Source organism: Oryzias latipes, chromosome 9, assembly GCF_053564925.1.
Source record: "Oryzias latipes strain Hd-rR chromosome 9, Olatipes_Hd-rR_3.1".
Lineage (NCBI taxonomy): Eukaryota > Metazoa > Chordata > Actinopteri > Beloniformes > Adrianichthyidae > Oryzias > Oryzias latipes.
The window spans coordinates 26,109,690-26,122,896 of NC_136245.1; the positions used below are offsets into that span (position 1 = coordinate 26,109,690).

Genomic DNA, 13,207 nt, shown 5'->3' on the forward strand with positions numbered 1-13,207 from the left:
ATGTTTCAGACAAAACTAAAGTTCATGATTGGTTAATTATTTGTAACAGAAATTGATCAAAACAAGCTAAAAACTGGGTTCTTATAGCAGAGTAATTATGTGAGCAACCAATGAAGCTGTAAAGCTAGTTGAAATAAAAGTGGGTTGAGACATATTTCATTGTTCATATCTGCAGAAAATCACATAATAAATCATTTATAAACATTTTTTTACATGAAACTTTATTACTATTTACTATTTATCTTAACTGACTTCTCACTAATTAGGAAATTAGCAGTGTTTGGTGATTCTAGCATGTTCTTTTGGCCTTTTTCTCATGATTGATGACTTATTCTATATCAGAAAAATTAAGTACAAATTGCAGTTCTGAGTATTTCTTTATTCAAATCATTGTGAATCAGGAGAAGATGAAAACATGCCAATAGAAAAAGCTTTTAAGTATGACATAGAAGCTACTATGGCAAACCACAAGTTCTATTATCCATGGTGTGTCTTTGTTTTCCCCGTCCGAGCTGGCATTTGCCGCAAAATTGGGGGGCTTTAAGCTAGCGGAGAGCACCTAAACAGATGGATGATGGGAAGGGGGCGGGGTTGCTCTCTTGTGGGCGGGACTGTGAATTTCTAATGAAATACTGCCCCTCTGCAGAAACTGTTTTAGAAAATTACAGTTTTTCTTTTTTGCCTAAAAACAGCACAAGTAGAATTTGAATTCATATTAATTCAGTTTTTAAAAAAAAAAAAAGAATTCCAGAAAAATATGCCTCTTAAAATCGTTTATGTGAAATATTTCACAAAGAGTGTATAAGTCCTAAAGACAAATAAAAGACAAATTGTCTGTTTTTTATAGTGCTTGAATAAACAAAAGGAATGCTGCATTTGGCAATAGTGAGCTAAACAGCTTAACCAAAATGACTGATGTGACTTTGGAAGATATGCCCTGCTGCATATCTTCTTTCTCCTCCCACGGCCTTTCCCTTCCTGACAGCTAAAACTTCTTTCAGACCTAAGCTTAAAAAACAACTATGATGTTGTTATTGAAGAAGCTGGAGCCTGGGGTGGTAGCTTAGGCTCCAAAGAAGAAGAAAAAAAAGGTTTTCTTGCCCCCCTTACCCCTGTGGGAAACTACAAGGCCGCCCCTGGATTAAGTCCCCGCCTTTAAACTCAAATAAGAAGGGAACTTCAAAGGCTGTCGGCCGCCGGGGCTCCGCCCTCCTGCTCCCAATCGGCTTCACAAAGGATTTGCCGACGTTCGGGAATTCCGCCTCCAGTTCCTTTTATAGCGCCACTCGTGCGCTGGCTGCGTTCCAGGAGCCCGCCCATCCTCGTTACTTTGACAACACAAAGGACTTCACGGAACTCACAGGCGCCGCCCACATTTCCAAATAAGGAAAGTCCGTCCATGTACGGCAAACAATCGGTGCGAGATTGCCCTTTTCTCTTCCTTATCCTGTTTATATGATCGGAGAGGAGCTGCGCTTCAGGTTGGAAGCGGTGCGAACATGGATGAGCGAGTCCAGCAGCCCCCGGCCAAGCGGCACTGCTGGCGGCCCGGCTATAACTCGGCATGCAGGCAGGGGCAGCGGGCTGGAGGGGTCCTGTGTGGCGGTACGGGCTCCGCTCCGGGAGGCTCTGGGAACGGAAAAACGCACAACCCCGAGTCGCTGCTCGACATCGCGGCACGTCGAGTCGCGGAGAAGTGGCCGTTTCAGCGGGTGGAGGAGCGCTTCGAGAGGATCCCGGAGCCCGTCCAGCGGAGGATCGTATACTGGTCATTTCCTAGAAGCGAAAAGGAGATCTGTATGTATTCTTCTTTCAACGCCGGAGGAGAGGAAAGTGGAACTAGCGGGGACAACAATGATGAGACCCAGCTGCCTTTCCTACGGGGTGTCACTCTGTTGGAGAGTGGCTGGGTGGACAACGTATTACAAGTCGGTGAGTGGACTGTATAGCGTTACAACAATGCAGGAAAACAGCCTGCAGTAAACAAAACACACCACTTCGGCTGTTTGCATTCACCTCACCGATAAAGGGGGCTGTGTTTGCCTTCCTGCTGGATGGAAATCAATGCAGAGCAGCCTATGGTTGTGTGAGAACAGCCTATTTTCAGATAAGCCCGTAATAGTAGCTCACTTCTTCTTGTTTTTGCCCACTGAGCTGGGGGCACTGAATGGCCCAGAGCTATTCCAATTGGGAAGCTTAGCACTTTGTTCCTATTTTTGTGTCTTTCCAGCTCTTCGTGCCCCCACCACTGGGTAACGCAGACAAAAGCCCCCTATATCTTTTCACCGCTGGCTAAATAGACGATATTTAGAAAGGGTGGGAGGGACGGTGATTTAAAGCCACAGTGCTTCTATTTTGTTTGCCAAACACCTTTGTGAGAAAGCTTTCTGCAGAAGTGCCCAGGCCTCGTGACAAAGATGCATTTTATTTTTTGACTGTGTATGTTATATGCACAAACAAACAAAAAAGGTGCTCCAGACTCTGCAACCCCCTGCTTGCCTCTTTGCCAGAGCTCCAATATTTCACTGCTTTCGTCAGTGCAATAGACTCAGCTGTCAATCCGACTCCCCACCCTTGGAAAGGGTTCAGGATTCTAATCCCATTACCCTCCCCAGTCCATCTGAATCTTAATGCATTCCGCAAACAAGATTTTATGCATGATCTTCCTCCACCCTCCCTCCTTCCTTCCTCCCTTCACCCTCTCCATCCCTCTCCCTTGTTCCCCCTTCCTCCCTCACTTCTTGGCTTACTATCTTCCTCCCCCCCCAAAAGAATCTGTGTGGAGATGGCTTCAGCTCTTGTGGGCTCAGAGAATGTGCAGTGCACAATAGTAGCCATGGAGCAGGCAGGCAGACAGGCAGGGAGCTCTCCCTCCCTCTCTGGCCTGTTTACCCAATTCTCCAGCTTTAGGCGAATTTTATGTGCTCACTCTTTTGAGGGTTTCGTTAAGCTAAGCACACAGCCTGGGGGTGATGGGAAATATTGATAGAAAAAGAAACGGGCAGTGTCCGTGACCGGGTTCGTGTGCTCGAAAGGCAACAAAATGGTTAACGGTGTCACTTTCTGTGTCTGTTTTGAGGCTTTGTGTGTGTGGAAAAGTATGTGTGCCAGTGTGTGCATGGGGAGGTTTGATAAGAGGGGGATTGTGCATGCTTCTGTATGTGTCTTCGTCTGCATGGGCTGTCAGTCTCATCCCGCATGCTCACAGAGAGTGGAGAATGACAAGCGAATACATAGCAGGGGGAGGAGGGCATGTTATGCTGATTGCAATTTTCACTTTTTTTTCGTTCTTTCTGTGCTGGGGAAGATAAAGCCAAGGAAAGCAAATGATAAATAAAAGATGCAATCTACTCCAGGGGACAGGCGGCCCACTGGAGGATGAGTGCTTAAAAGCAGGGCAGCTTGGGAGAGGGGGGGGGGGGGGGGGAGGGGCTGTCAACCACATCACACTCCACATGTATTGGCCCATATCGTTGGTCTGGCCTGGAAAAAAAAGTGCAGGGTGATTGTCAGAGTGTGTATGTGTGCACGTGAACGTGCATGCGTGGCTTTGTGTGCTGCAGTCCATGTGCTGTCAGCAGGATGGGATTCAGTGTTGATGATGAAAGACAGTAGCGCAGTGGAAGCGATGAGGAGGTTATTATGTATGAGAAAAGCTAATATACTTGAATGACTCTGTTGTCGCCGTTTTCCTTTGCTTTCCCTCCCATCTATTCCTCTACCTCCCTCTCTCCCAAGTGAGCAGCTATAAAACTCTCCATATTTACTCCCCTAAGGCCAACTACCAGCCCCCAGTCTCCTGTGATTATTTATCTTTTCCTCAAAGACATTAATCACATGCCTTTCCTTTTTTTCCCCTTGTTTCCTTCATCTCTCTCCATACATCAGGGCTGCGAAAGTTAGAAACAGGGGGATGGCATTTCAGGGGAAGAGCAATAGATAGGGTGATATCAAGAAAAAGAAGGGAAGCCTAGAGGGAAAATGTGGGTGGAAGATGCAAAGGAGGCAAGAGGCATTGAAATGGTGATTGCAAGTGAAGGGAATGTGTGAAAGTAAAGAATGAAGCGCAGAAATGGAAAGGGAGTGAGATGGATGGCTTGTTCCTTCTCCCATGCGAGCTCATCTGTTCCAATGCCAGCCGTTGGGATAAATATGCACATATGAGTGCAAGTGTTATCCTGCAGACCATTGGTCGACAGTTATAACAGGGTTATACAGCCCGGCTTTTGCCTTCAATCCACTCATCATACAACCAGACCACTACGGAAATTCTTTTGACAAAGGTTGCATCTTAAATGAAAATCGTGTTTCCGGTGTTAGTAACATGTTCTTAAAGTGTTTTTGTCATGATGATGGACATAGAGGAAAATGGGGATTAAATTTGCATTTCTGAATATTCCTTAATTGAAATCGTCAGAAGCAGACAAAAAATACAGGTTGGAAAAGCCTGTAGCGGTGACATAGGTGCTACAGTCGGCGTGCCACAAGCTCCCTGCTCCGCTCCATTCCAATGCAACCACTTGCAGACAAACAGATCCATTAATGTCTTCGTGTCTTTGTCCGAGATGGGATCTTGCTTAAAAATGTATGGCTGGATAGCTCTGATATTGCTCGCCATTTTTGTTCCACAGATGATGGAAAGTCAGGAAAGGCTTAATCCCACCCACAACCCAGAGGCGAATTTCGAATGAAATCCTGCCACTCTGCTGAAACTATGTCCTAGAAAATGACACAGATGTTTTGATTTTGCCTAAAAATGGCATCATAGCTTTTAAAATAGAATTACAAATGATTGGAACTTTAACACGTGCACACAAGCCATGTACGAAAATGTGTTTAAAAACTGCAAATACGGACATTTAAAAGTTCGCTTTCGTTGGACAAATGCCCACAAGTCCACCACAAAACATTATCACATGATGAACACATAAATGCCAGTCGATCTCACAGGTATGCCAAGTTCCCTTTCCATTACCTTTTGATTGATACCTTTTGCATCATCCACAGATATAGGAAACTTCTCGTCCTGCTGCTTCTGATCACAGCATCTGTTCTGACCCCTCCCCATGTAATTTAGACGCAGCAACTCATCAAGCTGAAAGAAGGGCTTGTATTATGGAGCCCCGGCCTCTAATTATAGAATTCTAATCCTATGGCTCTTGCCTGGCATGACAAAGCATGTTTGCACTTCATTACCTCCCCTTCCTGTTATAGTACTCCAGACTGGGTCAAGTTCGTCCCCCTTTTGTCTCATTTATTCAGGCTATGGACAGTCCTACTCCTCCCCCTTTGATCCTTTACCTTCATATTACTTAACCTCTGCGTACGGCCTCACAGGGATGTATCCACCAATAGCACACACAAAATAAACAAATCACCCAGCACCACCTAACTCTTACCATCCTGTTACCATAAGCCCATGTCCCCAAGGAGTGCCATGCTCTTGCCTGGCATATGTTGCTCTCTGCAGTTTCATTAGCATAGGCTACATGCTTCAATCCATTTATCCCGTTCACCTCGTTACGCTAATATTTCACATGAGACCACATGTCATTTTAAGATGCTGCTGTCCCAAATTTGACTGACGAGATGAATACTTCAAGGCTGTTTTGAATTCAATTTGTGTATTCTGTAGCCTATCCTGCTGTATTTTCCACGGCGGTGATGTTAAGCTAGATGGCCTGAAATACTTTCCTTTTGCTCAGCCTGAAATATCACTGAATGTCCATGACAGTCATGCCTATTTGAGTGTGAATGTCATCCGCCTCGGCTTCACCTATTTCAGATACAAATTTGTGTGTGTGCATGCAAATGTGTGTGTCTGTCTTTTGTGTCTGCATCCCCATAACTCAGGTTAATTTGTTCATGCTCTGGAGAATCTTAATTAGGTTTCTGCGTCATCTACTCTCTCTCTCCCTCCCTCTTTATCATGGTGTCAATGAAAGGCAGAAATAACTATCAGCTGGGTGTTTCCCTGTATTTTGATTTTACTCTTTGTTACTGAAACACAGACGGAGAAAGTCCTGACAAATGCCGATTTGTTCGTCCGTCAAAATCAACTTTATTTTCTTGACCTGTTAGGTTTACTGTAAATATTGTGTGGTATTGGTCTATTACTCAGACGGAACTCTGGCTATCTTACATGCAACAATGCACAAGACACACCAATAAAACATCTGTGTACACTAGCAAGTTTGTTTGTTTGACAAAGCAGTGGGCTTAATGCCTTGCAGAAATGTGCACTTGCAATCAAAGGCATCTTCAGGACCCACATTGACATTTCAGGCATCTTGTCCGAGACGATGACTTTACGATTAAAACCTATATCTTGCATCAGCATGTCGTTTGTACTTTACTGCCAGGCTCCCCTGAGTTTTTGACGAGTGGGGGCTAATTCTTTTTGTTTGTGTGTGGGCTGTGTCTTTTTATGTGGGTGGTTCTGGTTTTATTTTCCTGTTAGGTTAGTCAGTTCCTTTATCTTTTTATAATGCCCATTGAGAATGAGCCCACACACTTACCACCAAATACAAGGAGACTGAATGCTTCCAAAAAGGCTCAGAGGTATGGGAAACCAAGTAGTTGTGGAGAGCCTTTACTTGTAGAATAGATCAAGCAGATGTACAGATACAACTAGAGCCCTAGAAAGTATCAGTGTGTTTAATTTAAAGCAAGGATATTCTATATTTAGATGGGTCAGAGGTCAAAGTGAATCACAAAATTAGGCAAACATATGCCATCTGTAAACAAAACTCCAATGTGGGGTTTTTTGATGGAGCAATGATCCACTATGTGGTGCCTTAGGCCTACCCCTAGGCATGTGAATAACTCTGCTTGTATCGTCATGGAAACATGGCTGAGCCCAGAGCAAATGTAAACATCTGGCTGTCCAAGGGCGAGGGGCAGCAGCAGCATGCATGTGAAGAGTCATATGAGAAAGTAGCCTCTCTGTTCAGCTGTGTGTGTCTGAGAGATTCCAGGGCTTTGTCCCATCACGGCGAAATGGAAAGACGATAGGATACCTTTCAGCTTGTGTGTAATGGAAACACTAACTTGGTCTCTCTTTCTGTGTGGCCTTGCAGTTTAATGGGTTTTGCTATATAAACTGTATGGCTTTTATTATTTTCAGTAAATCACAGACAGGGTTTTTTTTTTTTAAACAACACGACTTTACCAAATCATATCTGGCATTCCCAATAACGGTGCTGAGGTTGCACTCTTAAAAGATCCAGAATCCAATTAAGGTATACCCGTAATTGCCGGCAAGTAGTGAACCCAAAGCACTTTTCTCTATGATTTTTCCCAACAAACTAAGCAAACTATAAATGAAATTCTAACTGACAGTGAAACCTTCCACCTGATAAGTTGAAATAGTAGTTTACTTTTCCATCGGACCATTGTTCTTGTCTCTTCCGTAGCTCCAAACTAACCAGCCATAGTGTCAGATGTGCCTTTGGACAAGTAATTTTCCACCATAAACCATAATGTCCTGCAGTCAGCAATGTTCCATCCTGTATACTTAGCTTTTAGATATCCAATATTTTACTCAAAGATGTACCGTTGGACAGTCCTGGCAGCTTAAGTAAGGAAGGCATTTTGTGTGGCTTTTCCCCCTCAATTTTATCCACCTTACTGCATCCTGCTTATATACCAGCCCTATTCCTAGTTCTGGAAATAGTCGTCTCGTCCCTTCTCGTCTTAAATCATTTTCCCCCCAAATTGGCAACATTGCCAGGATTTTTAACCCAACGCCCCCCAAAAAAGAAAGAAAAACCTTTTAAAAATGATACGCATTATATGTGCTACACAGAAGAAGCTTGGTCTGCGTTGGCCATTGTTTAAATAAACCAGCTAAAGTCATAAAGTTCCAGATGAGGTTTGCCATGTCTGCTTCAGTCTCCGCTCCACTTTGCCTTGTCTCCTGTCCCAGACTGTGGCAGTTAGGAGTGCGTCAGTAAAGCCCATGGCCTGGCAGACTCTGTCTAGGAATTCATACCCGGTTCCACGGAACATTTGGTTCTTAAAGTCTTTCTTCAGTGGCCGAGCCTAAAACAGGAACAGAAGACAAAACAAGCTTTGGGTCCACAATGACAAAGCCCCTATTAAAAGGATTTCTCCTCCTCCCTACAATTTTTTAAATGACTTTTATTACCAGCCACTGCTCTCTCTTCGATTTAGCAATAATCACAACAACAGAGGAATGCGGTGCTCAGCGTTCTGTTGTCTGATTCATGCTATTTTTAATAAATTCTCCTTTGCACCAATGAGCTGCTGAAATAAGCACAAAGCAGACCAATGCTCTGCCTGCAGCAGAAGTTCAGTGTCTCCACAAGCCTTACATATATGAATATATTTAACAGCTTGAAGCAAAACTATGCTAATACTTTCTGTATTACGACTGAAAAGTCTATAGTTTGGTCAACAGCTGTTTCACCCCAGAAGGCAGACAGCTTTGGTTCAGCCCAAAACAGTTAATGTGAAATCACAAGACTATGTTACTTTGAAAGCTTTGTGTTATTTAAAGCATTCATTTTAATATGTCTATAAAAGATTCTTGGCATTCTTTGATATAAATGAACCACATTATCCACACTTGGGTGGATTGCCTTTACTGAGTTGCATTCTGGACAAACTCCTCCAACTAGATGCACAGCCTTGTAAAGTAAAGATACATTCTCATGGCGTCTTTTATCTGTCTGAGGATATGAACATGTGGGTGTACGTCTTTGTTTGGTAATGGCTCAGTGAGGGTGTTTATGGCAGTGTGTCAGGCGGAATAAAGGTGAGCTGTTAATGATAAGAGAGTGGATGACATTCCCGTCTGTCATCATTCACACGGTATCGTATTTCCCTTCGTGGATGCACGCACACTTGCACCCCTCCTTTAAGACACATATTGCCAAGGGGCCATCCCGTAGGCGCCTTGGAATAAACACCAGAAAAAGGTTTTACCTGTCACTGACCCCTCTTAAACACTCCCGTGCAGAGCGACAGAGGTGCTCACTCATTGACTGGCCCTTCTTCCTTTATTGAAGTGGCCCAGTGGTGACCTCTTCACTTAACCCTTAGGGAATTGCTGAAGTCAGAGGTCATTCTGGTCAGACAGCCCCTCTCATGCCTGATTGCTCAACTTGTGGGGAAAATAAAGGGCCCATGCTTACATTATGGTTTCACAATGAACAGCTCAGAGCTAAAGGAGATCCCTTTGCATGGGCTAAAAAAAACCCAAAACAACTCTGACTTGAAAATTAAGATAGATCATGTATCTAATCTTTTGAAGGAGAATCTAGAATCCAAGCCAGGGTGATAGGAGGGCTTTATCCCTTTCTATCATCTCTACCATAAAGCTCAAGTGTATTGTCGTGGAGGAGGTCCTTCGGGTTCAAGGTGCCTCTCAGTCCAGTGATGTCGTGGCTGTGTGGCATGTGAGATATGCATTCATTGCTCTGAGGCAGAGCAGGGCTGAATAAAGTTAGAAAGGCTCTCCCGGCATGAGAGAAACAAAGAGAACAGAAGTGATTTAAAGGAAGGAAGGCTAGGCTTTTATTTGCTGCAGGAATGCAGTTTGCCTCTCTAAAGAGTTTTGCCTTGAAGGACATTTTTTTTTCTATTTTATTCTTTTTTTTTTTGCTGTTGCTCAAACTAACGCCTGCTTTTCCTGCCCTCTTTCCAGAGTTTAGAAGAAGAAGAGGAAGGCTAGCTGTTTTGCTAACTTCTGCTGTCTGTGCCACGCTCAATGCTAGCAGTCTGCATCCAAACCTCCGGGGTTATCACTGTTTCTACATTTAGAAGCTGTGTTTACTGTGTAGAATTATGAGAGAAACAAGACTTGGCCTATTTCCTGTGGCATCTTTCCTTGAAGTTGTTAAATCATTTGCAGTTTTTATGTTTTCCCGGGACCTGGAGTTCAGCATGGCATGCTTTTCAGAAACCCATCTGCTGCCAAACGCTTTTATATTAAAGTTTCAGTTCTTGATGAGATATACTTTTAATGTTTCATCACATTATGGAGGCTTGTATTTTTGAGCTTTCATTGTCAGATGTTTCTCTATAACTCGTAGAAGAGTGGGCCTGAAGTTCATCTTCAGGGCTACTTATAGCATCTTTGCTGTTAAAAGTTGGCACTGTTGCGAGTGACTGTCTGCCACTGTGTGTTCCTTCTGCCTTGTCTGTCTTCATTCTTGCCCAAATCCCACTATCTGTCTGTCTGGCTAGCCGTTAACCGGCTTGCTGTCCCTCCTGGGTGGCTGAATCGCTTCACCCCATACCTCCCACACACACAGTGACAGCCCCAGCCCAGGGAGACATGGGTAATGGTCCTCTCTGATGTACACCCTGACTCAATTGAACTGGATGGCAGACACACGCCTGAAATAACAAAAGGAGGGGATGGAAAGAGTGGGGGCTGAGTGAGAAAAGGGGAGGGAAGGAGCCAAGCGATCGATAAAGCAGGGACACATTGCCTAATAAAGATTTATTCTTTCACCCCCCCCCACCACCACCACCACCTCTCCTGCCATCCGCCTTGGCAGGGCAGGGGGATGGAGAGGAAGAATGTGATTAGTTGACTTCTTCTCCCCCAGTGCTTTGATAGCATGTGCATCCATGGCATTATGTTTGCCCAAATGAGTTTGTGTATTTTTGCCTTTCGTGTGTTGATGGCAGGGGTCTGTCTCTCTTCCCAAGAGCGAATGGGGTTAAAAACAGCCTCTGCAGTTTTTTTTCTGCCAGCAGTGGCACTGGCAGCTGCAGCTGTGTCCCTGCCTCTCTCTTCCTGTCAGCTAATATTTAGTTAATCTTTGGTCTGGGACCTACGGGACTGGACGGAGCTCCTGGTGCCCCATCCATCTCACACTGATCTATATTCCACGCTGGATCCCGGTGCCATTAACCACCTCCGAGGGGAGGATGAAGCTGCAGAGAGGTAGAACGAAAAGGAAAGGGCAGATGGGTGGAGGTAGAGACAAGAGTGATGGAGAGGAAGCAATAGAAGGAGGAGACAAAGGAGGGGGGGCTGTCTACCACAACAACAGTAAATGAGAGGAAAAGAAAAGAGGGGAAGAGGATTAACAGAGCAATACTCAAACCTAATTTTAAAGATAGGTCTGTGTGCTCTGAAAGTGGTTACGTTTTTTGTTTTTTTTTCCCTAATTAATTTCTGTCCTGACAAAGTCTAAAGCTACGTTCACACTGCCGTCAGCAACGCGTGTTCAAGTGGCCACGTCCAATGAAAAGTCTATATGAACATACGTAAATGCGGGTTTCGGGCTTCCGTGTACAAAATGTGCGGTCATTGAACTTTAAACCACGTTGACATTTGACTAATCAGTGACTTGGATTTGATAGTGACTTATACATGGCATCCCTTTTAAGTCACTGAGGCGCCAACCGTTTGAACATTGATCATGTAGGAGAAATGCGGTTTGTGTTCGTCTGGAATTATATGACACCAAGTCTTTATGTATAGGAATTGAGCTGTGAAAGAAAAAGCCTGGAGTAAGATTTGCAACATCTCGCACCAAGCTTCTTCGAACCTTTAGGTGGTGGACATGCGCTAATAAACAGTAGAAAACGTAAAAGAAGAAGAAGCCCCTCCCTGTTTGTCGAGTGTGAACACCATGGGCTACATTTAGTACATTCTTAAGCACCTGGTAGCAAAAAATGAAGTTGCACAAAGGGTTAAAAGGTTGAGGTGGACCGAATGATGTAAAGGATGAGGACAAACTGCAAGGTTGACATGCAGGAGTATCTTTTTGCACTTGTGAGTTACCATATTGACATGCATCATGCACTTATGAGGGGGTCCACCTGTGAAGCATCCTAGTGCTGAGTCATTCACCAAGGCACAGACTAAATGCTTTTATCCGCGCCGCCCCGGTCCATCTGAATGGAATATAATAGGCTGCGAAGTGCTTTGCTAGCAGTTGCTGCTTGCCCCATGGTGAACCCTCACCTCTTGTCTCTTCTACCCTACTTTAAATCTCATTTCTCTGCTTTTATGGAAACTATGTGTGTGTGTTCATTTTAAAAGACATTGTTATTTCACCTTCTTATGTCTTTCTTCTGACCAACTGTCGCTCAGTGTACCACAAGCAGCAGACCTTGCTTTTCCAGTCTATGTGTGATCTTTCTATACTTCACTGTGGATTACCTGTTCTGGATCTTGGTGCGTGTGCTTAGTGCTGTGCCTGCAGTTCATGCATAATGAATAGCGGGGCTGTTGTTGAGGCATTACTGGTTGAAAAGGCTGTTAGAGCTATAGAGGATGGCTTAACATTGACGGAGAATGAAGGTGGAAGGGAGAAAGAGAAATGATTTAGGGAGGAAGTGTGGTCAAAGCCCAGCCATAACCACCTTCTGTCAGTCTGTCTGCTCTCAGCGCTGTTTTCTCTCTCATAGGAATCTAATGGCTTTTCCACTGTCCTCTTTCCAAACCTCCACCATCCTGTCTTCCCCGTCACCTCCCACTTTACCAGCTGAAATTCTCTGTTTGCGCTTCCTCCCTTCCCTCTTCTGTTCTTCCAGCTGCTGGCCAGGAGAACAGCTGACTAAATCTAAAGATGGGGCCCCTGCCCTTAGTCCCAGCTCTGCCACGGCCTCCTCCAACTCTCCGCTCCCTCCACTCCATTCCTCCCTCGTCTGGCCTCCAGCCTTGGCTTCACTCTCTGCAGCCCCAACTCAGTCCTGGCCCAAGCCTCTCAGCCTGAGCTCCAGCTCTTCCTGACTCTCAGCAGTTTTCTCAAAGCAGCCCTCTCTATCCCCCCCCTTTGTGACTGAAAAGCCTCAAAACCCTTTCTTTATAGAAGCCTACCCTCTCTTTTTCTTTTCTCTCACCTTGTACTTTTTGCCCACTTACTTGCTGCCCTGCCTCCCTCCTCCATGCTCTAACAGCCTTTTGCTGGGGCTTTGGTAACATCCCAACATATTTGGACTAAGGCCTCATTCCGTTTGGCCGCAATTCAGTTCCCTGGCTCCAAAACCCAGCCTCTGTAGCCAGGCATCTTTCTCTCTGGCTACTAGTATTAGTCACTGTAACTCATTGTGGCTCACTTTACTCTAAGCAGCACTCAGCCTTTATATTTGGTCAGTTCTGGCTCAACAATCCCCGCGATGCTTTCTGGCTGCATATGTCTTCACTTTTTTGTACACTGTCCTCCCGTTTCTTTGCATCCCTTCAACTTTCATAGACATGCTCGATGCTGGGCGCAAA

At 44.7% G+C, this 13,207-nt stretch overlaps 1 protein-coding gene across 1 annotated transcript in view; it reads left to right on the forward strand.

Annotated features, from left to right (window-relative positions):
- The first annotated feature begins 366 nt into the window (after positions 1-366).
- The window catches only part of LOC101165561 (zinc finger SWIM domain-containing protein 6), a 44,176-nt gene continuing 31,335 nt past the window's right edge, over positions 367-13,207 (forward strand). Inside the window, exon 1 of the mRNA XM_011478983.4 lies at positions 367-1,932. Coding sequence (XP_011477285.1) covers positions 1,500-1,932 — 433 coding nt within the window. The 5' untranslated portion in view covers positions 367-1,499. The remainder of the gene's footprint in view (positions 1,933-13,207) is intronic.